Source organism: Cupressus sempervirens, chromosome 1 (genome assembly GCF_028749045.1).
Source record: "Cupressus sempervirens isolate cs-2001-9-10 chromosome 1, ASM2874904v1, whole genome shotgun sequence".
In the NCBI taxonomy this organism is placed as follows: Eukaryota; Viridiplantae; Streptophyta; class Pinopsida; order Cupressales; family Cupressaceae; genus Cupressus; species Cupressus sempervirens.
Window position 1 is genome coordinate 63,498,930 of NC_143118.1, and position 25,582 is coordinate 63,524,511.

Sequence of the window (25,582 nt, forward strand, 5' to 3'; positions counted from 1 at the left end):
CTTGAAGGGGAAAGTTGGCGGTTAGTTCAACAATCCCCCCTTAGTGTTTCCCGAGGAGATTCAAACCTGTGACCAAGCTTTGATACCACTTGTTACAAGCTAGGGTTGTCGTTGCACAAAAAGATCGACCTATCAATGGCTGATACAACCATTAGACTTATAGAACACAAGAGGTGGTTAAGCCATGTCACGAATCCCAAAGAGGAACGTTGGCGGTTAGTCCAACAGTTAGGAGTCTATTACATCTGTAGTCTCGGTCCTTGTTAGAGGATTAGGCCTTGTTAGAAGCCTCAACGCTGTTAAGAGTTGTTATACAATTTACAAAATGTATGCAAGATGAGTCCACTACCCAAATATGCAATATACAATGATATTCTATATACAAAAGAGATAAACATAAAAACCACTTTATAAACATAAAAACCGCTTTACTGTTGATATCTTCAATATCTGATTTGCCTTTGATGCTCTCTTCACAAAAATTGATCATATATTTGTATTGTCTTGCTCATATATCAAATCTCGCATCATACAAGTGCGCTCATAAACATTATAACATTACATTACAATGCCACACAATAAAATTCAAAACTTTCTTCATTATACCATTCTGGCTGTCCAATCGGCCTTCTTTCCCTTATACGTTTCCCAAAATGCAAAAATTTACCTTGCCCACTTAAGGTTAACATCTAGGATGTTGTACCTAGTTAGTCAAGCAATTGTTTTGCCAAACAAAACAATTCCTTAACATAAAAATATATGATTTCTTATTTCTGCCCTTGTTTGTTTGTTCATTACTGCAAATGGTAAAACTGCAATAACTATTTCCGTACTGATCATACAGACTTGCACTCTCAAATGTGGAATATCATACTCTATTCTATCTGTCCGTAAGTGGGCATGTGCCAATAATATCTCTGCGAAGCTTGCCAATCAAAATTGTGCCTGTGTTGATAGATAACCTTCATGATACTTAGACAATTATCTAAGTCTACTTGTCAAAACTTCATTTTCATACTTTTCTTACTTCATATTGAGTATATGTTGCCATAAATGACAACTCCATACTATCGACCTAGCCAAATTGCCAACATAAGGTATTGTTTCCAAGTACCTCACTGGATGGCTCATTTATCATGGAAGTAGATGTTGATATGGCAATATCACCGCACGCTCTTACCTCTAGTATCACTGCATCGCCATCAAATGCATGATCTTGGGAACTCATACCAACAACTGCATCATCTGACTCATCTTGACATGAATTCCAATCAAACCCTTCGTTCAATGTGTCCAACACCTCAACACTAACATGTGGTAGCTCAAAAGGTGTGTCCTACACATTGGTAGCTACCACTGCATCATCATCATGCCAAAAATCATGCAAATCAGAACCAATATCCACACAATCTCCTTGAACTCTTGAAGACCTATAAAAAAAGAAGCCATGTACATAGCTGCCTCATCAATTGTTACTAGATCTATCACACCCTTCGTCCAATGTGTCCAACACCTCAGCACTAACACATGGTAACTCAAAAGGAGTGTCCTGCACATCAGCAGCTACCACTGCATCATCATAATGTCAAAAATATTCACTATTGTCATGCAAATCAGAACCAATATCCATGAACGCTAAATACCAAACACTGAATCAATCTGATAACTGAGTCCAATTCCTGCATGCTGGCAGAAAACCTGCTTTGATAGCATTGTAATAACCCTTATCTGGTTATGACTAATCAAACAACAATTTCTCCTGCAAATTCATGAGTTTGACATTTCGTCAAACATTTGGCAAGCTCACCCAATATCATTGAAATGATAAACTTCTTGTTTGGATTTATTTCTTAGGCATTTTGAACACATATATTGAATTTTAAAATACTGAAATCATTATTAGTGTAATGACTTTGCAAGCAATAAGTTGAGAGTTAGCAGTCATTATCAAGCCCAATTGTCTAAATTCCATAAACTGATAGCCACTTTTATTCAATGCAAATCGGATTTCTGTCATAACAAAGGAAACTGAATTACAAATATCAAAATGAGATTGAATGAGAAACCTGATTTAAGCCACAGTGATGATCCCTACAAGTCCACACAACTCTTGAGCAAATTAATGGTACACCCAACCGATTGCTGGCTCTAGAATTTATTGTTCAAACCACTACAGTCAATGTGCTTCATTAGTCTCTAATGTTGGCCCCAAATAATGAATTGGAGGTCCCTTATAGCAACCACAGACCTCTATTCAGTAGTCTCAACCCTCAAATATATAAATGCAGGCCCCAAATCAAAACATATACGCCCAGGAAGATTGATGCAGGTCTCAATTTATGAAAGGTTGGCCCTTATAAAGTAGCACAAGACCTCTACAATGAAATGCAGCTACTCTGATATGTATTGCAAGCCTGGTATCAAGTAGCCGCTGGTAGAAAAAAGCCCAAATGCTGCCACTATTGAATCACAGTCCAACACTGCTCAATAAACACTCCCAGCAGATTGCAGGTAGGCACAATTACAACAAACACCAGTAACCCTCCTTAAACCAGTTGATCTACTCAGAATTCAATCACTTCTTAGACACGGTGCAAATAGTAAATAAGTGTTGGCAAATTGCTATACCTCAACAACAATTTGCAAGGCACTTTTAGACAATTTCCAGAATTCAAACCTCCGCCAAAACACAAAAGAAAACAATATTCAAATGAATTCAATCTCTCAGCACAATTGTATTCTCTGAAGTCACAATATTATAAAATGGAGATTCAACCAAATAATGAAATCAGTATACCTCAACAGTGATTCAATACACTCATCAGCTTCAAACCCTTTTACTTCAGCAGGGGCACAAAAATTAACCTTAGAAAACTCTTCACAAGAAACAAAAGCAAAAGAGACAATCGGATCATTTTCTCATCTAATGGGGCTCATATTTACAATCTTCAAATGGCACAAGTTTCCCAAATGTAACTCCACTTAAAAAACTTCCTTAACGCAACATCATTTAATAACATTTAAATATAATAAGTGTCATATAATAATGTAAACTTAATAATTAATTTAATAAATAGCTCCATCCACTACAGGCAAGGACCAATTGCCAATGCCACCATTTGCACTTCCAAATATGGGAACTATCCGAATTTGACTTACTAAAAATAGTAAATCTACCACTCAGACCCTCAAATCACATTGTCAACTTAGGAGGGTTGCTATGATGAACTGACTTAAACAACTACAAGAGCTCGCTAAAAAATGGGGACATTACACTCACGGGCATGTTCATTACAATAATTTGCAAGCCAAAGCCACCATATGCATCATCAAAACTACCCTAGAAGGTTTTGGAACTATAACCCACTCTCCCCCCCAACAACAATTTGAAGCCAACCAACTTTATATTATTTTCCCCTACATTGGAATATGCAAGAATATGCCCCAAGAAGATTTTGGCACTCATTGAAGTTTTTGAAGGAATTTTTACTTTTTTACCTAAATTAGTGCAACTTCTAGAGGGCATATGTTGTGAACCATTGACCTGATTGTTTATTATAAACCCATTTAAGAAACCTCTCAATGTGCTCTACAACCATGTAGTGGTGAAGTGCTACCCAATCAAAATTTGATCCCTTTTCAAAGTCTCTAAGGCCTTCAAAACTGAGTTCAAATTTGTTTTACCACCCCACTAAAATAGAAATATGAATATCTTCAAAACTAAACTTGATCTTGCCATGAAACTTTAGCTGCGGGCTTAGATGTCCAATATGAATCTCTTGGGAAGCAATGGAACAATTTGTGCTTAAACATACAACTTACTAAAAGAATAGACTTGCCCAAAATAGTAACTCTGTCCAAAGAATAGTAACTTTGCCCAAAAATAACACTTTTCAATATATCAAGTGCTTCCTAACCCCTGTGCCCTTTTTTCCCCTACCTTGTTTGGCCTCTACATTGACAAATTAAAGGCCTTCGAGATTATTTGCTTTTAGAGGATGGGTGTTGTTTGCACCAAGTTTTGATCTCCATTCTACTCTTCATGGACAATGTGGTCCTCTTGGCTTCTTCCCCCGAGGACTTGCAATGGCTTCTTGATGGCATTGCCTCCTTTTGCGACTCACGAAAGTTGGTAGTAAATTTGGGGAAGACTTGGGTGATGGTCTTAAATATCCTGAAGACCTCTCATCTCCACTTCTTTTCTAGCATGCTGAGGTTGAGATTTCATTTTCTTACACTTATCTAGGGGTCAAGTTCTCAACCCTTGCTTAAGCATGAGACCAACCATGCAGCGTTGCATCAACAAAGGGTATGGTTACTTGTCCATTTTAGAGAGACGATGCTTCTAGCATCGCTTTCAAGACACCATGTCCAAGATGGCTCACTTGATCACCTTGATCAAATTGACTATGCTTTATGGGTCTGTGATTTAGGGACCCTCTTTGTTGGAGTCAAATTGGGCTTTAGTTGAGCGGGTCTAGCCCCTTCTCCTCAAGGGCATAATCAGATGCAATTAGTCTATGCCTCACAGTATCATCTTGGCTGAGTTTGGGGCCCATCCTTTCAAGCTCGATACCATCTTCGACTTGGTTTGGTTCCTTCATCATCTTAGGTGCTTTGTGGACTCTTCTGACTCTTTCTTGGCTTATTGGTCTTCAAAGGTGATTACAAGTGCTCACCCTTCTTGTTGGGCTTGTTGTTGGTTTTCTTAGGCTTCTATCCTTCTAGGCTCAATGGAGATTGAGATTAGCATGTCCCTCCTTTCTAGTACTCTTTGGATGCACCCGATCATCTCCTCTTGTCTAGTCAGGAGTTCAATAGGCATGCCAGGATGGACATCTACAGGAAGTATATCCTTACCACATAGGTCAAACCCCCTGGGGGTCTAAGGATGGCCCTATATGTTGAGCAATTTATTGATATTTAGGATGGGATCATTGTACATCCTTGTACCATTCTCATCTATGGGTGCATTCTCTCCACATCTTCCTAGGTTCTTTTAAGATGGGCTCGTATAGGCTCCACATCTGGAATAAGACACAATTCATCTTCCATTCCCCCATCTACTATGAGATTTGGGGCAGATTCTTGTGCCTGTTCAGAGAGACATGTCTGTCCTCTCCTTCAAATACATTGATTAGTGGTGTCTTGCACTTTATCTCTAGGAGACCATGAGACTTCATGTAATGATCCCATCTTTTGGCCTTCACGTTCTTTTAGTAGTTGACCAAGTGTGTGTGCGTTAGCCTTGTTCTACATGGTCCCGAAGGCTAACGAAGGGTTTAATGAGATCCTAGAGTGTTTTGGCCTAGTCATTTCCAGTTTGGACCAAAACGAAGTTGATTTACTCAGTTTCAGGCATACTTACTATTTTTTAGTAAGTCGGCAGGACACAGTGCAAGTCAATTTTGGTGATTGGATTCGATACTCTTCGGTGAGAGCTTTTCGATGAGCTATCACTCGCATTATTCGGAGTCCGATTGCTAATACATTTTAATGCCTGAAGTTTTGTTAAAGTAACATCTAATTTAATTGTAAAATATTAAAGTGTTACTTTAATATTTATTTTATGGTGATGTGTACCCAAGGGAGACATAAGGGGTATTTTAATATATGTTTTATATATTACACATCTTTTATCCCACATTGCCCATATGAGTTGAGCGGACCCTTGGAAATAGAATAAAAGGAAGCATTTGTGACTTCATTAGACAGGTTGAATATGAGAAGAAATTGGTGTGTGAGTTGCAGCTCCGTTCTTGGCATTTGAGGACGTCTATCCTCTCTTGTAACATTCTAGACGTCATTCCCTTGGGGTTTGGCCTTTGAAATTCTTTGTTATTGGCTTCATTATTAGATAGTTTAGTTGCATTTCCGGTTAAGGCAGATTTGGTATTTTGCTCATATCTTCTTCACTACTTGTCCGACGCTTATGCCCCTTTGAGGGAATCATATTACGAAGGTAGTGGACTGATTGAAGGACAAAGTATTGTAGCAGCAAGTTCAAAAGCATGGGCTGGAGTATTATGTCAATACTGCTGAAGTAATTAGTGAGTTGTTAAATCTGCCATGTATTTGGTTTTATGAATTCTGAAAATAACATTTTATTAGCAGCAGTTCATTTCCACTTTGCATATTATTGTAGTTTCTTTCTTGTTTATGTTGTATGATACCAATTCCATGCACAAAACACAACAAACAAATAAACGTTTGATTTTCGGAGTTATAAAGGGTTTAAAACATTAAACGGAGAAATAAGAGGTTGCATGCAAACTGTTTGACAAAATTCCTTTCAGCAAATTGGTTTAGTTTTTTGGGACATCCAGGGGTGCCCATTACACTTCAGGACCACACCCTACAACATCAGATCTCAATTCACAAAATTTAAAAATTATCATTGTGCCCATTTTGTTCTCCATTCATCTTCCCTTTTGCCAACTTTCACAACGTCTCATTTGTGAGCCAGTGTCATTCTTCCCCTTTGACCAATGTGTTGTTGAGTTGTGCCTGGCTTCTTGTAAGCTCCCTTTAAAGTGCCATGACCTTTGCTGCAAAAATCTTGAGCTGACCTCTTTCTATCAAGAATATGGTCCCTATTTGTGGTGTACAGTTGCATCCATTACCCAACAAGCTGGCAAATCACCAGCTCTGATACCATTTTAATGTCCTTGACAAACAGTATCTTCTATATGGCAATCTCAAGAGAAAGAAATCAACTACATGCAAGTCTTACAGTGACTGTGTTGGTTCCCAAAACCGTAGATTGGAAATCCAAGAGTTTGCCAATTCTCAACAGGATTCCACAATCAATTCTAGCCAACGAACAAGAATCACCTTGATTCCCCTGCACTTCAAGCTCTGCTACACCTAGACGGATAGACCTTCTCCTTGAACTTGATCACTTGGTTTAGAGCTTTTCTATAGCAAATTTAAGTTTGTGAGTTTTTCGGTTGGCGAGGTCCTTAAACTCAAGTAAAATGAAACTGAATGCTTAGTGTTTAAAATGATTGGGTCTTTTGTATAATGGTTGTCAATAATGGATTTGATGCTTGTAGGAGAGAAGATATAGATTTTCTGAATTCAATAATAAAAAGATCAGTGCCTCTGCTCATCCGGGCAATAGAGTCAACTTCAGTGAAGATTTTCACGTACAACTTTATAGTGTTCTACGCATTTATAGTGGCAACAATTAAATAATCAAGATCTGATAGATCAAATATATATGTAATCTTAAATTAATCCAGATTGAACTTTAGCTCCTCTGGTAGGGAGACAAACTGAACATAGATACGGAAACAATTTGATATTTCACAATATCTGTGATGATCTAGCTTAAGATGTTAAATGACCATGTCCACTTATCTATCATTTAAATGGTATACAAAATTCAAAAAATAATTACAAAGGAGGTATCATTTGTAGTTTAAATCTCCAAGTCATTTAGAAATAAACAAAAGGCATTTTATTTTATTATTAAAATAAAATAAATGAATTTATATTACAAGTCATATTTAAGCCCTTATTTAAGTCTTATAAATGCTTCTTGTTTGTAGAATATCTCCATATGTGTCTTGTCCCTTCTTCCTAAAGGCCCTGTTTGGTTGTTGGAAGATGAGGGCCAAAATCGGGTTATCAGGGATAAAACTAGGTTTTGCAAAAAAACATGGGCGTTTGGTTGGTTAAAATTATAACTTGGTTTTCAATTTCATCTTCCAACTTTGGTCAGAAATTGGAAGATGTTTCTTCCAATAAAAAGGTGGAATTCGAAATTAAAACCAGGTTTTGAATTTTATGATAGTTTTTTTAATAATATTGTGGGGTCCAGGGTATATTCATCTTCCGTGTCAACCAAACGGACCATTGGCTTTCCAAACCACAAAACTAGGTTTTCGAAAACCTGGTTACAAGATAACCTGGCTATGCCACAAATTCATCTTCCCCAACCAAACAGGGCCAAAATGAATCTTGTATATATACATTATGTATGCCTTCTTAAATAGGCATGCTTTTCAATTTTAACATATCCTTTTGTTATTGCTCTTATTATTAATTAACTCTAATCAGACCTTTGTTGTCACTGCTCAATCATCTGTTGAACTCTTGATAATAACCGAATGATTTATCTTTAATGGATGTGCATACGTTTGATGATTTACATCTGTTGAGTTTGCTTTTGCATATTGTTCACGCCTTTGATACTTATTTTCTTTTTTTATTTAAAACTTCGTCTCATTCTTGGACGCATGCTTGTGTCCCAACGTTGCCCCCGACCATGTCGAAATTGTTCTGGTGGAGTTAGAAGAAATTTGGGATCATCGACCCTTTCACATATGCGTTTTGAGTGTGACTTTGGTCAATAATTTGTTCACTGGCGATACTTGGTGTGGGAGTTAGAATTGGTGCCGTTATAATGAATAGAGGTTGTAGCTCTTTCCAAACCTAAGGTTCCTGTGTCCAGATATCCAACGAGCCCCCTTTTGAATCTGCTTCATCAGCGCTTGAATCGTAGAGTTTCTGACTTATAGTGGACAATATGATATAAATTATATTTGCAAGAATTCTTATTCGAAAGACACCTCTGGATATGAGATTATTTTCTTCATCGAAACTTATCTTCTTACCAAGGTTGACCAATCGTGGTGCAGTGTGTATGTGCATCATTTTTCGGCGAGTCTTCAAGGAGCCTCTTGTCTGCCAATTCTGAACCTTGAAAGGATGACGCTACCCCATACTTCATATGCTTCTTTCTGTTTTTACACAGCTTAGGTATTCAACAGTCCAATATGATACAATATCAATGACTTTTACTTCATATATATCTGATCGAGTCTCATGCTTCTATTTTATTGTATTTGGAGTTCACAAACAATGGGATATGTGCGCTAACTTATATAGCCTGTATTCGCCACTTAGAAGGAGGGAAATTTGTTATGTTTAGTCCGTCGCTTATCTATGCCGGATAGATATTTTGCCATGTAACATTGTGAAATATTTAATTTCTTTTGTATATTTCTTCCCAGACTGTCTGGTATCAATCACCTCTTAGGAAGACTGATGTATAAGCATGTGATATTTGTATTTTGTTACTGCAAAACCAGACTTGAACATTACAGACTGTCGCACATGTTATTGCTATCTGATGTAAACCCTCACAGGATTCATTACTGATGTGTCTAACTGTTTGCCTCCTTTTGTTTCATGAATCCTCTGCAAGTCTTTGGGTGCCTTTATGAACTACCGTGCACATCATATGGAATTTAGACACTGTACAGTCCCTAATTACCCAGTAACTTATTATTGCTGTTGTATATCAATGGCATTTTCTCTCTATTACTTTTGTCATCTTGTATTATCAGTGGTTCAAATAATCATCTTCAGCAATATATGATATGTTGATTTTCGCCGACAAGGTTCATGATATAGACTTCTGATATTTTCAGTTATCTTTGTAAGTTACTGCTGTATTGCCTTATTTTGCAGTCACTTCTCTGACTAAATCATATTGAACTTTGTCTTTGAAACTATACAGCATACTTCATTGCAGATACCTCCTTAGTCTGATGGTTTGTAAAGTCTTTCTACAATATGGATACTGTTAAAAATGCAGATCACTGACTTGGTAAATGGTGATTTGCTACTCTATAAATCTTTGACATCAATTATTATCTTCTTTCCAGTCTCCAACATCACAAATGGAGGCAAAAATTTAGGGCTCCATGACACTGTATGACAATCTTGGTGTGTCTAGACTCTAGACTTGCTTGGTCCCACTCTCTCACTGTACGACAATCCTGCATGACATACGCAATAACTATCTTTGTATTAAGTGAGTTGACCCGTGCAATGGGGGATGAGTTGATTTGCTACTTCTCTGTAATGGTGATTTGTAGTTCTAAATAGTATATAGTGACCTAGATTGGTGTACGGTAAATTTTGGTTGCATATGGTAATTTTGGGCACTGGCTAAATAGCCACGATAATGCACTGGCTAGCCATTGCAGTTACATTTCCGTCCGTTAACTATCCGGAACAAAACGTACTCTGACCTGCCAAACATACTCTGACAGTACAGGTTTCCGCGAGCTTGGATGGCGGTGCAGCCGTAGTTGGTGACGGCCTAGTGAAGTCACGCTTACGTGATCCTGAACGCTGACATCAAATATACCTAACAATGTAGGGTACATGCGGTGCTTCTTTGTACAAATCTGTCCACGAAGGATTGTAAATGTGGTGTTCTTTCACATGAAATCCTTAATTGCTTACTGTCTTTTGACTTGATTGCTAATTAGTAACACGCTACCAAGAAGACAACTTGTTCAAGGAGTGAGAAAGAAATTGAGGAACTTAGTCATCGTCGTCATTGTAAATAGTTTGGCGCTTCGTTTTACTAAACCACGTAAGTGTTTGCCCCACCATCACCATTATATTCTACACTTATTCCTTGTCCCAAAAGAAATTAGAAACTTCCACTAAATCATGTTCCGAAAGTTGTGTAGACTCTCCAAACCTATGGTCATTTGAAATAATTAGATTAAAATATAATTTATTGCAATTTTTAGAATTTATGATTGGACACAATTATTTTTGCTAGGAGTTCTTTTTAGTTTTAAGTTAACAAATTTAGTAAATATTGTTAGCAATCCATGTATCTAAGGACCATGGGCACGTCGTTGATATGTAGTTTGACATTTTGCATCCATGCATGCTAGTCTTTGATGTTATTTCTATTTAAACTTTATCTCAAACCATATTGTTTTTCCGTGCATTCCCTTTTTCACTTCTTGGACATGGTAAAGCTTGAGCAACTAGCATGTTATTTGTTATTTTGGAATCTTCTTTTTAACTCTTAAAAGATCATATACCTTAAACAATTGTTTAAATATTTTATGTTTCAATTTTTTTACTAAAAAACAATAATGTTAAGAGTTTATTTTTAGGTCTTTGAATGCTAGTTTATCTTGGCTTGAATAAATTGAAGCATATAGAATTTCAAATTCAACCATGTATGTGAAGAGATTCCTCAAGGGAAATCGCTCCCTATTTTTCCAGCTGATCCATTTATTCACAATGATTGTCTATGCGGACAACCTCTAGCTTCCTATAAAAATGGCTGACATGCTTGGTATTCGTTTTAAGTCCCAATCTATTCCTGCTCTTATCTTTACAAGATTGATTTAATGTGTTTGTCTTGATTGAGGATTATGATTCACAAACATCAACTAGAGTGTTGACTATAATAGAGTGGAATCCAATGAAAATTATGCCCAATGTTCAACAATTTCAGGTACTTTGGCCTTCATGATGGACCATATTAAGGATGATTGCTTTCAATCATAGTGTTCAAGATTTTCCAACAATAGAAACTTCCATCATCCCATAAAAACAAATGATTTAAAGAAATGTTATTTTAGCTAGTACATTGTTTGTTGAAAATTCACTAAAGGGTATTTGTTACAAAGGCAAAAAGTGCTTCTATTAGTAAATAAAATATTTTTGAAAAGAGAATTTACTATATAGTCTCACAACTATTCCATTTGAAAAATCAGAAGATGATGTTTTATATATATATATATATATATATATATATATATATATATATATATATATATATATATATAGATAATCTTAAAAATAATATATGATACCAAACATTCCATTTTGTTGTTTATCAATAAATAAATAAAGAGTAACATAAAATGAATTGTTTAATACAAAATATTATGGTAGTTATATAATTAAATAAATATCATGTGAACTATATGGGTGATACTAAATAAATAGAAAAATCAGTTTGTAACCAATCAAGCATAAGTATGGATTACATTATTATTTGTCAATATGATGTTTTTAAGAAATTAATTAGAGAATTCATTATATACATGGTGTTTTCTAAAATCAATTTCTTATAGAATTTAATTGAAAATTTTGGTGCACTATTCTTGTACAGAATGTTTTAGAAAGTGTTGTGCCCATCTTTGATACAATTCAATTTCATAGGCTAGATGTGTTACTATTAGCTTAGGAATATATATTTCAATTGTAATCATGTGAGAATGAGGAGTTGTGAATAATTATGTTTCATACTTCTATTGTTTCAGTGCATTTTATTTCACACTATGAAGGAAAATTGAAATATTTGTTTTCATTTAATTCTAAAACCATAAAAAAATAGTGATAAAAGTAACAAATTATAAATATAAAATATTTTTCTTGATGTATTTAGATAGCAACCAAAAAGGTGGGACTAACCTAGTGGTACAAAGGACTGGAGACCAGCTAGTAGTTACCCCCTACTATCTAACCAATCCCTTTTCTAGACATATAAAACATCATAATGTTTAAAACCATAACATTATACTTCAAAATATCAACATCAACCATATTGCCCATAACATACATATCATGCCAAAAAATAATCTAGCAACAAAGATTGCAAGCACTAGTATGAACCTATAAACTTATCGAGTAGGGGCTTAATGCAGTTCACCATGATCTTAGAGAGGATATTATAAATCATGTTGTAGAGGTTTATGGGTCTGAATTCCTCGGGATGTCTCGGTCCCTCCATCTTTGGAATTAACACTATGAATGTTTGGTTAAGTTCCTTCAATAGCTTGCTTGTTCTCACAAATTCACCAACAATATGATAAATATCATACTTGATGATATCCCAAAACTCCTAAAAAAATGTATGGGGAATCCTATTTGGCTCTAGGGCTTTAAACTGGTTCATACTAAACACAACTTTTCCCACTTCCTCCTCTATAACCTTCTCAATCAAGGCATTGTTCACCTAGTCATCAACAACTAGGTTCATTATCTTTAATATATCCTCCTGAGTGTTAATACTAATTCAATTTGGTGATGGGTTGTAGATCTCCTAAAAATAGTTTGAGGCCCAATCCTCTATCCCATCCTCCTTTGATATTTCTTGACCATTATTGTCCACCAATAGACTAATTGTGTTTCTCTTTTTTTCTCTTTGATGTCGATCTATGGAAGAAGGTAGTTTTCCTATCCCCCTCCTCCAACCACTACACTCTAGATCATTTCTTCCATAATATTTCCTCCTATTCCAACAAAACTTTCCACTTAGTCTAGCATTCGTTTTCCTCAGTTTGATGATTTAGAGAAGAATTACCACTTGCTAGATTAGCTTGGAGGGACTCTAACTTATTCTCAATCATCTTCTTTTACTTAAAGATGTTTCCAAATGATGACTTGCTCCATCCTTTGACCTGTTTGCAAATTCTTTCAAGTTTCCTAGAAATGTAGAACATTTTAGAACCTTGGACAAGCATGTTCCACCATTGAGCAATACACTCTTTGAACTCTGGGTGAGAGTCCCACATTATCTCATACCTAAAGTGTCTTCACTTGTTTAACTAGTTATGCTTCCATGACAAAAACTACATAGAGTGGTCAGAGATAGTCCTTAGGTAGGCATTTAAGGAGGTATGCAGGAATATGTCCCCAAGAAGCCCACTAAGTCATGCATACTCTCAGAGAAGTCCTCAACCCACCTAATTTTTCTATAGGGTATGTTAAAGTCCCCAATACACAAAATGTTCACATGTCTCATGGTGTCAACAAGTTTTGTTGCCTCATCCTAGAGCAAAAGCTACCCATTACGGGTATTGGGGGTATAGAAGTTAAATAAGTTCTAGTTACAAGTTTTGGAGGTGAAGCCCACCACCATAAAATGGGGGCTTAGGAAAATCTCATTTCTGAAAGCTTTATCCAGATTCTAAAGAATCGCAATACTTCTTGAAGTAGCTATCATGACAATATAAGAGAACTTAGCTCCTGTCCATAGATAATCTACCACTCTAGAGAACACTTGCTCTATCATTTTTACTTCCTGCAAAAGAATCATGCCAACCTTCAATTCCATAATATTTTGTTTAGCTTCATACTACTTCATGGGGCTATTCAACCCTCTCACATTGTAGGATATTATCTTCATCTTATATGTGTTTGGATCTCAACTAGGGTCTTTTATTTCCCATGTGTTATATCTTTTGTCATCTCCTTCTGTCAGAGATTCTTAGTTGGCATTTAGCTGACCCACTAATTGTATCATAGTCATATCTTGAAGGGATATTATTTTCTTCAACTAGGTAGAAGAAACGTTTAATTGTAGAGTTTTGACTTGATCCTATCTATAAATATTTGTTACATCATTTGAAAATCTCATTTGCATTTTTGAATTTAGCTTTTTCCTCAAATTTTAATAGTTTTGAATCTTTTTACCTCAACTAATTGTTGTCCAAAAGTAGTCAAAGCATTTTCATGCAAACATTCATCTAACAAAGAAAGATTGCCGCACATATCACATGTACTAGAAAGACATGCATTGAAAGGAAAGTATTGATCATTAGGTGGCTTACAAAACAAACCTAATATGAAATCTTTTATAGTTTGAGGTGGTACTTGTATTCCACATTCTTGCAACATTTCTTTACTATGCATGGTACCATGTATAGATCGAAATAAATCATAATGGTAACAAAATTAAATATGAGTTTTACAACAACATGTGATTCTTTCCTTGTTAATCCTTAAATACCATGGTTTACACTTTTCAAAAGATCTTTGACTAATGGTGATATTTAATACCTTACCATCTACAAATTTTTTAAACAATTTAGTTTGAGTCATGTCCAAAAGGTGTTTAGGATGTGGATCACGTATTTTTGACCCAATTCTCAAATTAAGAACATCTCTTGAATCAGGTGATACTCTTGTATTATCATGCCAAAAAAATTCAATCAAACTTTTGACTTCACTAGTAAGTTTCATATCACATCTCGAAAGTCTACCACTAGAAGTCCATAAAATATTTGCTGGATCACATTCAAAGTTAACCCTTCTCTTTACAACTCTTTCTATAGTCTTACGATTCACATTAAGATATCCACTTATGTTGCTAATCAATCTTTTGTTAGATGTTGATTTGTTAACTAAAGCTGTTGTTATTGCTCGTCGTGTTGCATTCTTATTTGTTAACTTGAACACCATATTGCACAAGACTAATTGATGACAGCATGATTAGCTTGAATTTTAAACTTTTTTTTAGTTTTGAGATTTTTAAATTGAATATTTCAAAGAAATTATAATGTTTTAAATCATTGTTGCATTACTATAATGTCAACTAAATAAAGTAGAAATTTTAATTATGATTTTCTCTCTCTTAAGAATTAGCATTAATTCAAATTTTGTTTTCATGTTAAACTAATTTTTCAATTTCATTTTATATGATTATTTAGTTTTTATTATGTAAGTTTCTTATTATTTAAGTCATAAAAATTAAAAAATAATATTAAATTATAATAAAAGATGATAAACATATTTAACCATAATGTCATTATGAATCACTTTGATACAAAATTTTCAATTTTTTTTAAAGAAAATTTCATAACTTGACATATTTTAGTTTGAAAAAAAATAACTATTTCCAGGTGGTTTTGATTCAGTATTTGAATTTGCATCTAAAACATTGAATTCGGCTATACCTATAATTCAAAAAAGTATATAATATTTACAAAGAAATTTTCTTAACTATTATATCATAGCAATAGTTCCAATAGAAAATGATCCATAATTAAAGATAGTTGCTTAGACAAATTGTACTTTAAAGCAACAAAAGAAGAAAGATATGCCCCCATCAGTTGCAACAATTGTGCAAAGTTCATGTTATGTTACTATCATCTTGCAATCTTCCACTACTAGATTTTACATCATTTATGTTCCGAAAACACATTGTACTAGATATGGTACTCGATGATCCCAAAAGGGAGGGACTCAAGCTCGCAAAGAGCTCTTGTTTTTTAATGTTATTAAAAAGAGATCTTTAATCAAAGTATCTTCAATTGCAAATTTACTTTAAATTAAAAGTTAACAAAAGTCAAAACTTTAAATAAAATTGAAAATTTTAATTTAAAAAAATATCTCCATCTATAAAGTAATTTTGTCTAAAAATTAACCATACTGATTGAACCTTCTATAGAACTCAAATATTATTTTGATTATCAATAGAAAAGAACCAAAAATTAAACTTAAATTAAAGTTTGACAAGACTAAATTATGGTGCTAGGGTAAAGAGTGAGGTGGTATTGTTTTTATGTCAACAAAAATTCTTAGGCATTGCAAATTATAATATTAATTATGAAATCATACACAATACAATCTTTCGTACAGACCTATTAGCTTAGTTGGTTAGAGCATCGTGCTAATAATGTGAAGGTCGTAGGTTTGAGACCTGCATATGCCATTCTAATAAAAACCAAGGTAACTATATTTCCTTGTCTCTATGCAAAACTTTAAATGAAAGGAGGGTCTATCTTCTATTAAATTCTCTTAGATACTTATATATCATAATGTTTGTTACTTATTTTTCTACTTTTACTTTGATATAGAATGATTTCTCTAGGATTTTGTGGCTTTGAGAGTCTATGTTTCAAACTTATAGTTCTTAAAAGCTTATTTTTAATGCACAATAAGATCTAGTTAATTTGAACTTTTACTTCTTTCTTCTAAATAAAATTTTATCACTTATGGGGAACAAAGGTTAACATTTAATTTTATTTCTTTTCATTATTCTAGTAATATATAAATAGACCAACATAATTCTAATAATATATAAACAAATCAATGCCCTCTAAATGTCATACAAGAGTAAGATATATTGATAAACCACTAAAACCAGAGCAACAAATTTTGGAATATGCAATAGAACCCAGACAAATAGAAAGTCACCAAGGTGACTCGGCAGGCTTAAAAAATTGACTCTACCGATGAAATTGTATTTTCTGGGACAAAAATCTAAACATTAAAGTTATTACAGTTTAGCTGCCATATCTATTCTTCCCCATCTTGAATACACGTTTAAGGAGTTGTAAAATATGAATATTTTCCTATTGATGGAATCTATGTCCTATTAAAAAACTTCCATTTGGATGCAATGGTACATGTTCACGAATACTAACAACATTGCTGGATTTGGATCAGTGCTTGCCAATATGATTTTCTTAAGCCTATTATACATATGATGTATTTATCCAATCCATGAGGTCGCTATTGTTAACGATTGCTTTACCTATGATTCATCATTTAGCGTACATAAAATTAGTTCCATGATCAATAAATACAAAAGTAACAAATCCAAATAACATTGTATGAATGGCAGAGCTGAAGAGAGACCAAAACTTGTTTAAAAAATGAAAAATTGAAACATGATTTTGAGTGGTGTCGATTGCTCACTTCCTTACCAGTTCAAACATAATCTTTCCAACCTGTGATTCTTCCATGTAAGCTATTCAGAGCAGAGATCCAACAGAAAAAATTGGAAGGGAAGAAATAGCGGGAGTGATTTGTTTCAATGTTTTCAAAATTATATTGGGTGGTATTTTATTTCATAAGTTTTGAAATCTTCTTGGGTGGGAGAATATTTAAAATTTAGAATATTGTGCTTGGTCGAGCTCTACGGTCGTCAGATTCGATTTCTCTGGTGTTAGTTTTCATTTCTCTACCGTTAGTTTCTCTCCCAGTCTGTTATTTTGTTGCCGTTCGAGTGGTACTGTCTAACAAGGCGAGGTCGTCTGACAACGTGCACAGTAGGAATATGGGACAACGTGGATCGTGTTGTCACTGTTAGTGTACGTTTGGATCGAACAGGAATGTCAGAGTACGTTTGGCAGGTCAGAGTACATTTTGTTCCGGATAGTTAACGGACAGAAATGTAACAGCACTGGCTAGCTGGTGCATTATCGTAGCTATTTAGCCAGTGCCTAATTTTGAAACCTTCATCCGTACAATGTTGTCACCATATGGACAACAATTGCCTTCCTTGCGTACAGCAGTAACCGTATGGCTCCGCTCCATACAAAAAATTGCCTCTGTACGACAGTTAGCATAGTTGCCTTGAATGTCTTATCTTGTGCATATGTTCAAAAGAATTATTGGATGCTAATGCCAATAATACAAATTGAATAGAAATGAAGTCGCACATGTACTAGTAAGCTAGTTTGTATATTCAGATCGCCAAGAACAAAACAATTAATATTGAATAGAAATCAAGTCGCACATGTACTAGAAATGTATTAACAATGATGGCACTTTAGAGTACCCAATCTCAGAACAAGAGCAGAATAGGGTGAGGAGTTATTCTACTGAAATTGCAGATTTCAAAGTAGGGAGGGTCTTTCACCTTCAAAATGGTAGACAATCGAACTCGAGCTGTAATTCACAATCACAAAGAAAAATACCAAACTCGCATGCCTACAGAAACAGTAACCCGACCTTATATATGGCTTTGGGGAAATGTCCCGAAAGATTACTGAAATTGCCAAGATGGCCAACATGTTGCCGACAATAATATAAAATTTCTCAAGAAAGATTTTTTAAAATTTCGAGGCCATAAGAGAATAATTAAATTTAATAATTTAATAATATCAGGGACATCACACCTAACATTTGGAGACAACAATGTCCTTGATCCACTCCCAAAACAGAAATGCCTCCACGAGATATTCGGATGATTTTTGGCATTATATATATGTACACACACACTTCAAGACCATTGATTTAAAATTTAAACATTCATTGGATGATCTATTTCTACTAGGGAGTTAGTGACTCAGATGATTTTGAGCCTTTGGATATTTGATAGCTAGGAAGAGGCTTAGTTTCATAGGTTGTGCCTGTGGTCTGATATATTTCTATGTTTGAGACTTATGGATACATGTTTGAGGTATTTTTATTTGGGTATTTATATTAATAAACCATGGTTTTGATTTTTGGGACTATTGTTATAATGCTGTTATATTGATTTATGTCTAACAACCTGTAGAACCTTCCCCGAACTTTCCAATCTTTAAAAGCTTCCCTCTAATTTGCTGTTATAGCCTCCAATTTGCTGTTCTCGATTTTCAGATAAAAACAAGTATTGACCAAGGTTAGGGGTTTTAGCTTCGTACAAGCTCAAAAATAAAACAGGTCAAGGAGGTGCATGGCCTCCCAAGCACAAATTGGCTGAAGGGAAGATTGGTGTACTATGTTCTTGCTCTTTGTTTTCTGAGAGATATATTGTGGTTTTCTATTCATGTTTACTATTGGAAGCGTACACTTATGTTGACTTCCCAGATCTTTGTTGATTTCTGATGTATTTCTAAACAGATCACAGCTGTGGCACCTCCTGAAAGCTTTTCAGAGCCTATCTTGGCACCAGTGAGCAAGTTAGAGTGGAAGCCGACTTGTCGAGAATCTTATCTTGCCAACATAAAGGTAGAAGTTTATGATCATAAGGTTTGGGGGATCCCAATTGATAAAAACTTGGTTTCAAGCCAGACTTTCAGCCATGCTGCTCTTGAATTCGGAGGAGGTCAGTTTTAAGAGGTTGATGTGGCCTGTGTTTATTTATGTTTATGCAATAGTTATCTTGCTACATGGGTGTTTTTCTGTATATCAAGATTTTAGTTCTTACATATACAGACTCTTGTATACTTCAGAACATATTATTTTCAACAAGATGATATCTTCCATCTTCTGTTCCTTTTTGGAAGTTATCAATACTAATTACAAATATGATTAAAATTATCATTCCATAAAGCCTTGAGACAGCTAAAAGGATGTCCAAATGAATAAACCAACTTTAACCATTTCGTCTATCTGTGCACCTATGAATGAATTGTCAATGGGATTATTTTTCACTAACGTCTGCAACTATTTGAATGCCAACTAGACTGGGAGTGATATGCTTCGTCTGCAACTATTTGAGTAAATCTATTTGAGTTTATTGTAGTTGTATTGGCATTCAAATTAGAAAAATATTAAAATGGATTGTATATTTGAGCTCAACATATTTTAATACAAATTTAAATGAATTTTGTTACAACAACATACCTGCACGCGAGGGAAGTTTTCATATTTTCCATCACTAAGTTTAGTAAAGGAGGATTAATTGCTATCTTAGTTTAGAATGAATTGACCTTCTAAGATCAGATGAAAGATACAATTACTTTTGAGTGGTATAAAGATAAAATTATTCAGTTACCATTCAGATTTCTTTTGATGGGTGGTCAGCAAAATTAATCAAATCAAATTTTAATGAAATGTTGTCATGTTACAGTCTCATGAGGGCCTTTTACAATTTGTATTCCTTGGTTGACTTTCTTATTCTAGTCACGCACTTAATATAATTTAAGGAGCCAGGAGACATTGTTGGAGCTTGTGACCTCATAGATATCTAATTTTGTTACTTATGTTTAACTAGTTTTTTCAAATTTTATTTTTAAATAAATCTATTAACAATAATTGCTGGATTAAATTTTGGAGAAAAGATTCAAAGAAAATAAAATGGAGGGAAATAAATACATGAAAGCACGTATCATTTTTAATAAACAGTTGTTACTTATTTTTGACACCCTTTTTAAAGTTCATTATTCATTTCTAAGTAGTATGTGCTACTGTGAAATACGGGAAAATTCTAGCTCATCATTTGCTCGTAAATAAAAATATGCATGGAGACACACCACTCCCCAAAACTTTATTTTCCCAGCGAACTTTTTATTGTTGAGACAAATTCAGTTCTTTCACAAGGTGACAAATTTTAGTTGAGATGAACATACGCTTGCACGTTGTGTGTTCTTTTCAGAACTTTAAAGTTGTTCCCAATTTTGATTTTAAAATATGCAACGTAAATATTATTATAAATGATGGGTAGTGTTTAAATAAATGTTTACAATGCTATTGAGTTAAAATGGTCAATAGGTGTAATTGTAAAAGTATTTTACTAGTAGGCAAAAGTAAATTAAATTTAAAATAAAATAAAATAAAAGATCCAAGATAATTTGGAGAAGAGAAAATTAAATTAAAGAAATATAAAATAAAATAACTATTGTAAAGTTTTTTAGTGCAAGTCAGTAGCACCAAGCTCAATCATAGAAGAAAAGTTATCCAAATCTAACAACCAATCACAGAGGACATAATATATCCAACTTGTAAAGGATGTTACTTTCATTAGGTCTTCTATTGTTCCAAGTGAACCATCTCAATCTAAGTTCAATATGAGCCAAAGCAAGATCATCACTAAAAACCTTGAATACATCACATCCACATAGACATTAGTCTACCCTCTTGCTTCTTGGAAGAGAAAATCATAACATTGAAGTCACCTTTAATAATCCATTCTTCATCCCCTAAGCAACTTCTCAAATCCTATACATAGTTCCAAATCCTCACCCTATCCTGCTCTAAATTAGGACCATAGACGTCAGACACAAGGCAACCCATACTATTTCTGAGATTTTTTATCCTCATAGCAAGTCAAGGAGATTCATTCATGACCATCCCTTCCTAGCTTGAACATTTCCAATTCTCCATGATAACCCCAACTATGAGATTTGCACTAACCACAACACCCTTTTCCACTCTTCCAAAATCTTAGAATAGAAGCCTTGAATTTATCAACATCCAACTTCATATCGTTAATAGAAATCAATATCTATTACATATGTGGTGATGATAAGCCACATCGATAAGAAACACTTTTAAGTGGCATTGAGCCCCCAAAAAATTCCAACTAACAATCTATGTAAGGAACCTCCAATAGGATGTTTCTTGCCATCATATTTAACAAAACTCTTCATTGACCAATGAGAACCATTTTCCAAATTCTCCAAAGCTTGCAATTTGCATTTGGTACTAACTTTCTCCACTAGAGCTTGGTCCTCCAACATACACCACAATGGAGCTCTTACTACCCATTATCTTAGCCCTCCCAAGCCTACAATGATACCTTTTAATATGGATGCCTTTTGTTATAAACTTTCATACTTATGTAATGCTTCAAAACTTGGTGTAATAAAGAATTCAAAGGGATTAAACTTTTTATTCTCTTTTAAAAGGTTATTGAGGTGAGAAGACATGCTAAGGAATCAAGCACTATTGTTATAAGGAATTTGTTTGAGAAAAAGTCAAGGATTGGTGAAGAGTTTAAAGAGGTGGAAAAGAGCATTATTGTCTCAGGTCTTTCTTGAGACTCGAGAGAAGCAAAAATTTGAAGGAAAGAGTGCTTAGGTATGGATGAAAGCTTGTGGCAACATAAGTCAAGAATTAAGTGGTTAAAGGAGGAGTGGGTTGAAGTACTAAATCATTTGTTGAAAATACTAGGAGGCAACATGATAAAATCAGCTCTCTTCATGTGGCCATTTGCATTCTTATTGAGGATGGGGCTATGATTCAAGAGGAGGGGAGGTCTCTTTTCCCTCTTTGCTTGGTTGTTCTCCTATTTTGGATTAGAATGCTCAAGATATTTTTCATGAGAATATTCCCAAGATGATATTTAATGATCAAAATGACTCATTGGTGATGTTTTTTGACTCATTGGTGATGTTTCCTTGTAATAAAATTTAGGTGGCCCCTTTTTGGGTGTTAGGGAAGTCTTAGGGGGCCGAATTGGATTTAGGTTGAATTATTTCAAACAAAATTGTGACATCTTTAGGGAAGATATTTGGCTAGCTATTGATGAACACGAGAGTAGAAAATCTAAGATAAGGCTTGGAACTAAACATACATTGCTCTTGTTCCAAAGAAAAAATCACCAAGTTACTTTGACGACTATAGGTTGATTGCTTTGTGCAATACTATTTATAAAATTGTTACTAGAGCTATTTCTAATCTTCTCAAGGAATGCTTGGATTTGATTATTTGGAAGGAGTAAAGCAACATTTTAAAAGGGAGGTGGATTCTTGATGACAATATTGCCAATAAGAGATGATCCATTGCACCAAGGCAAGAAAGAGGATAGTATGGTGATCAAATTAGACATTAAAATGACCTATGATCAAGTGCCTTGGGGGTTTTTATTGCAAATTCTAAAGAAATTTGGTAACACAAATTCTAAATAATTTTGGGTTCAAAAAATATGGTATGATTTGTTCTTGAGTTGTATTTCATTGGCATCTTTTGTTGTTCTTGTTAGTGGCATCCCTTGGAGATCCTTTGATGTGATGGGTGGGTTGAGCCAAGGTGATCCTTTATCTCCCTTATTTTTTTAATATCCTTGTTAAATCCTCAAGTAAAGCTCTCAAACAAGAGGGTAGAATTGGGTCTATTAAATGTTTGGATGTTTTGGGAGGAGTTGAGTCACTCATCTTCAATTCGAGGACAATACCCTCTTTTATGGCTAAGTGGCCACTCAAGAAGCAATGAACATTAAGAAAAATGTGGTACTCCATGGAAGGCTACAAGTCAAATGTTTAAGTCTAGGATCTTCCACTCAATAGTAGATTGTTTGGATAGACACAAATTTAGAGAATCCTCTATTTTATGGTGATTGTCTTCTCAACAGATATCCAGGCATTGCTCCTTATTGATCAAAAGACTTCAAATTTTGATTGGAACCATGTGGTAGATAGGATTCAAGGTAGTCTTGGCTCTTGGAAGGGGTGTTGGTTTCCCTTTGCTAGTACAATTCTGTTTATTAAATCTTCTTTACTTTCTATTCTTAAAGTTGTCAAAGTGATTGAGCATTCTCTATGCATCTTTTTTTGGCATAATTGTGATAGTTCTTTCAAATATACTTTAGTTAACTAGGATGTGGTTTGTAAGCCCATTAAAAGAGGTGGGCTTGGCATCATGAGGTGCACAAGCATGAATACGACAATCTATTCTGGCATATTTATGAGGATGACCATTATTAATGAACCAAGATTTTTCAATTTCCAAGTACTTAGAAAAGAGTGAGAGCTTAATGTTTAAGGAAGAGATTCCCAAGGGCTCATGCATTTGTAACATTTTAAGATCTTGTGTTGGCACCATTACCAAAAATATTAGATGGAAACTTGGTTATGCTCAAAAAATAAAATTTGGCAAGATTGTTTGTTGTACATTAATGCTCTTTCTAATCAAAATCATCTATGCCCTCTTGTTAGCCACTTTGAAGATTTGCTGGGGGTTTGGATGAACAATTATATAGATATTTTCCTTGGCTAGTGGAGATGGAAACTATTAAGGTCACTAGTTATGGGGCTTAATGAGGCATGTGGTGTTATAATGCACAAACTAGTGAAGTGGTTGTTGGATAATTTGGGTAGCGAGGATTATATAGTGTGGGGTCAAAAGGTTAGTATTTTATTCAATAATGCTTACAAAATTTGTTTCTTGGAAGGGGCTAATTTGAATGGTGTTCAACAAATATGGTATAATTTAATATTTTCTAAGGTGAATGTGTTCTCATGGTTTTTAGAAGGTAGAGGGCTCTTACATGAGATGACCTACAAATTTGGGAAACATTGGACTGTCTAGATGTATCCTTTGTGGTTGTGATGAAGAAAACAAAAACCATTTGTTCTTACGTTTTCCCATTTTGAGATAACGTTGGTCATCTCTTTTTGCTTCAGTGGCATGCTAATTGGGATATGTATATCAATATACTCTCCCTTTTGGAAGGACAGTTCTTAAAGATTAAATGTCCTAGCTTGAGAGTACTCTTGATTTCCAAGACAACCATTGTTATCTAAAACATCCAGCTTGAGGGAAATGGAAGATTGTTTTAGGACAAGATAGAGGAAGTGGAGAGGAATTGGGATGTGATTGAGAGATTACTGATTAAGATAGGTGAACATTTGACGTTAAGTCTTAAATTTTGTTTGAAAAGAAGATGCAGGTCAATTCTTGACCTAGATGTAGGTGCTTGTTGGAGGAAACATTATGCATATGAATAAAGAGATGGTTGGTTCAAAGACCTTGGAGAAGGCATGTACCAAGCTCAATCTTGATAGCACTACCAAGGGAAACCCTATGAAAGTTGCTAGTGGAAGTGTTTTTATAGACATTGAGGGGCAACATATTGGTTTGTATAGTTCAAAAAATAATTGAAAAGCTCATTCTCAGAAACCTCTCACCAAGGTCCAAAAACAATCTCAACAACTTCTCAATAAATACCAAGTGGTAACTTAAAACGTTTCTTAAATTTGATTATAAATGCATTTTATTTGTAATTTTGATGAGGAGATGCATCTAATGAGTTAGTAAATGAATTTTTTTTAAAGAAAGAAATCGAATTAGATATATTTAAATGTAAATTGGGTACAAAATGAGATCCTCATGATATATGATAATGGCTTGTAGCATGATAGTTTGAAGGAAATTACAATAGAAATTTATCTTTGTAAAACTATAAGTAAACAATCTACATCTTCATCTTCCCTTTCCTAGAACATATAGTAAAAAATATGATACAGGTAGAAGGTCTAGTCTTAGAAGCCTCTTGTGGTCATGATTCTTCACTTGACACAAGTGATTGTTACTTCCATCTTCAATGTAGATGGCAGTGGCACTAGTAATGACTCCTCATTATTCTCAATCTCCTCATCCTTTTCGATGACAACCAATCCCAACTTGAATCCAAAACATAGAAATCTTCCTCTAGAAATAATGAAGGTTGCCCACGTGATGCCCAATCATTGCAAGGATCTATGTCATCAACATCGATTGGACTAGTTGATGTTTACCTTCCTTATGTGAAACCAAAAGTTATATTGCAAAAACAAAAGATTATTGAGATATTTGTGTTCTAATT

General features: G+C 34.5%; 1 protein-coding gene across 2 annotated transcripts in view; it reads left to right on the forward strand.

Moving 5' to 3' along the window:
* LOC149576158 (uncharacterized) overlaps window positions 1-19,665 on the forward strand; it is a 151,931-nt gene extending 132,266 nt beyond the window's left edge. For both annotated transcript variants that reach the window (XM_089816503.1, XM_089816499.1), the window contains one exon: window positions 19,177-19,665. In XM_089816503.1, the coding sequence (XP_089672629.1) occupies window positions 19,177-19,392 (216 nt within the window). In that variant the 3' untranslated portion in view covers window positions 19,393-19,665. The remainder of the gene's footprint in view (window positions 1-19,176) is intronic.
* Window positions 19,666-25,582: the final 5,917 nt, after the last annotated feature.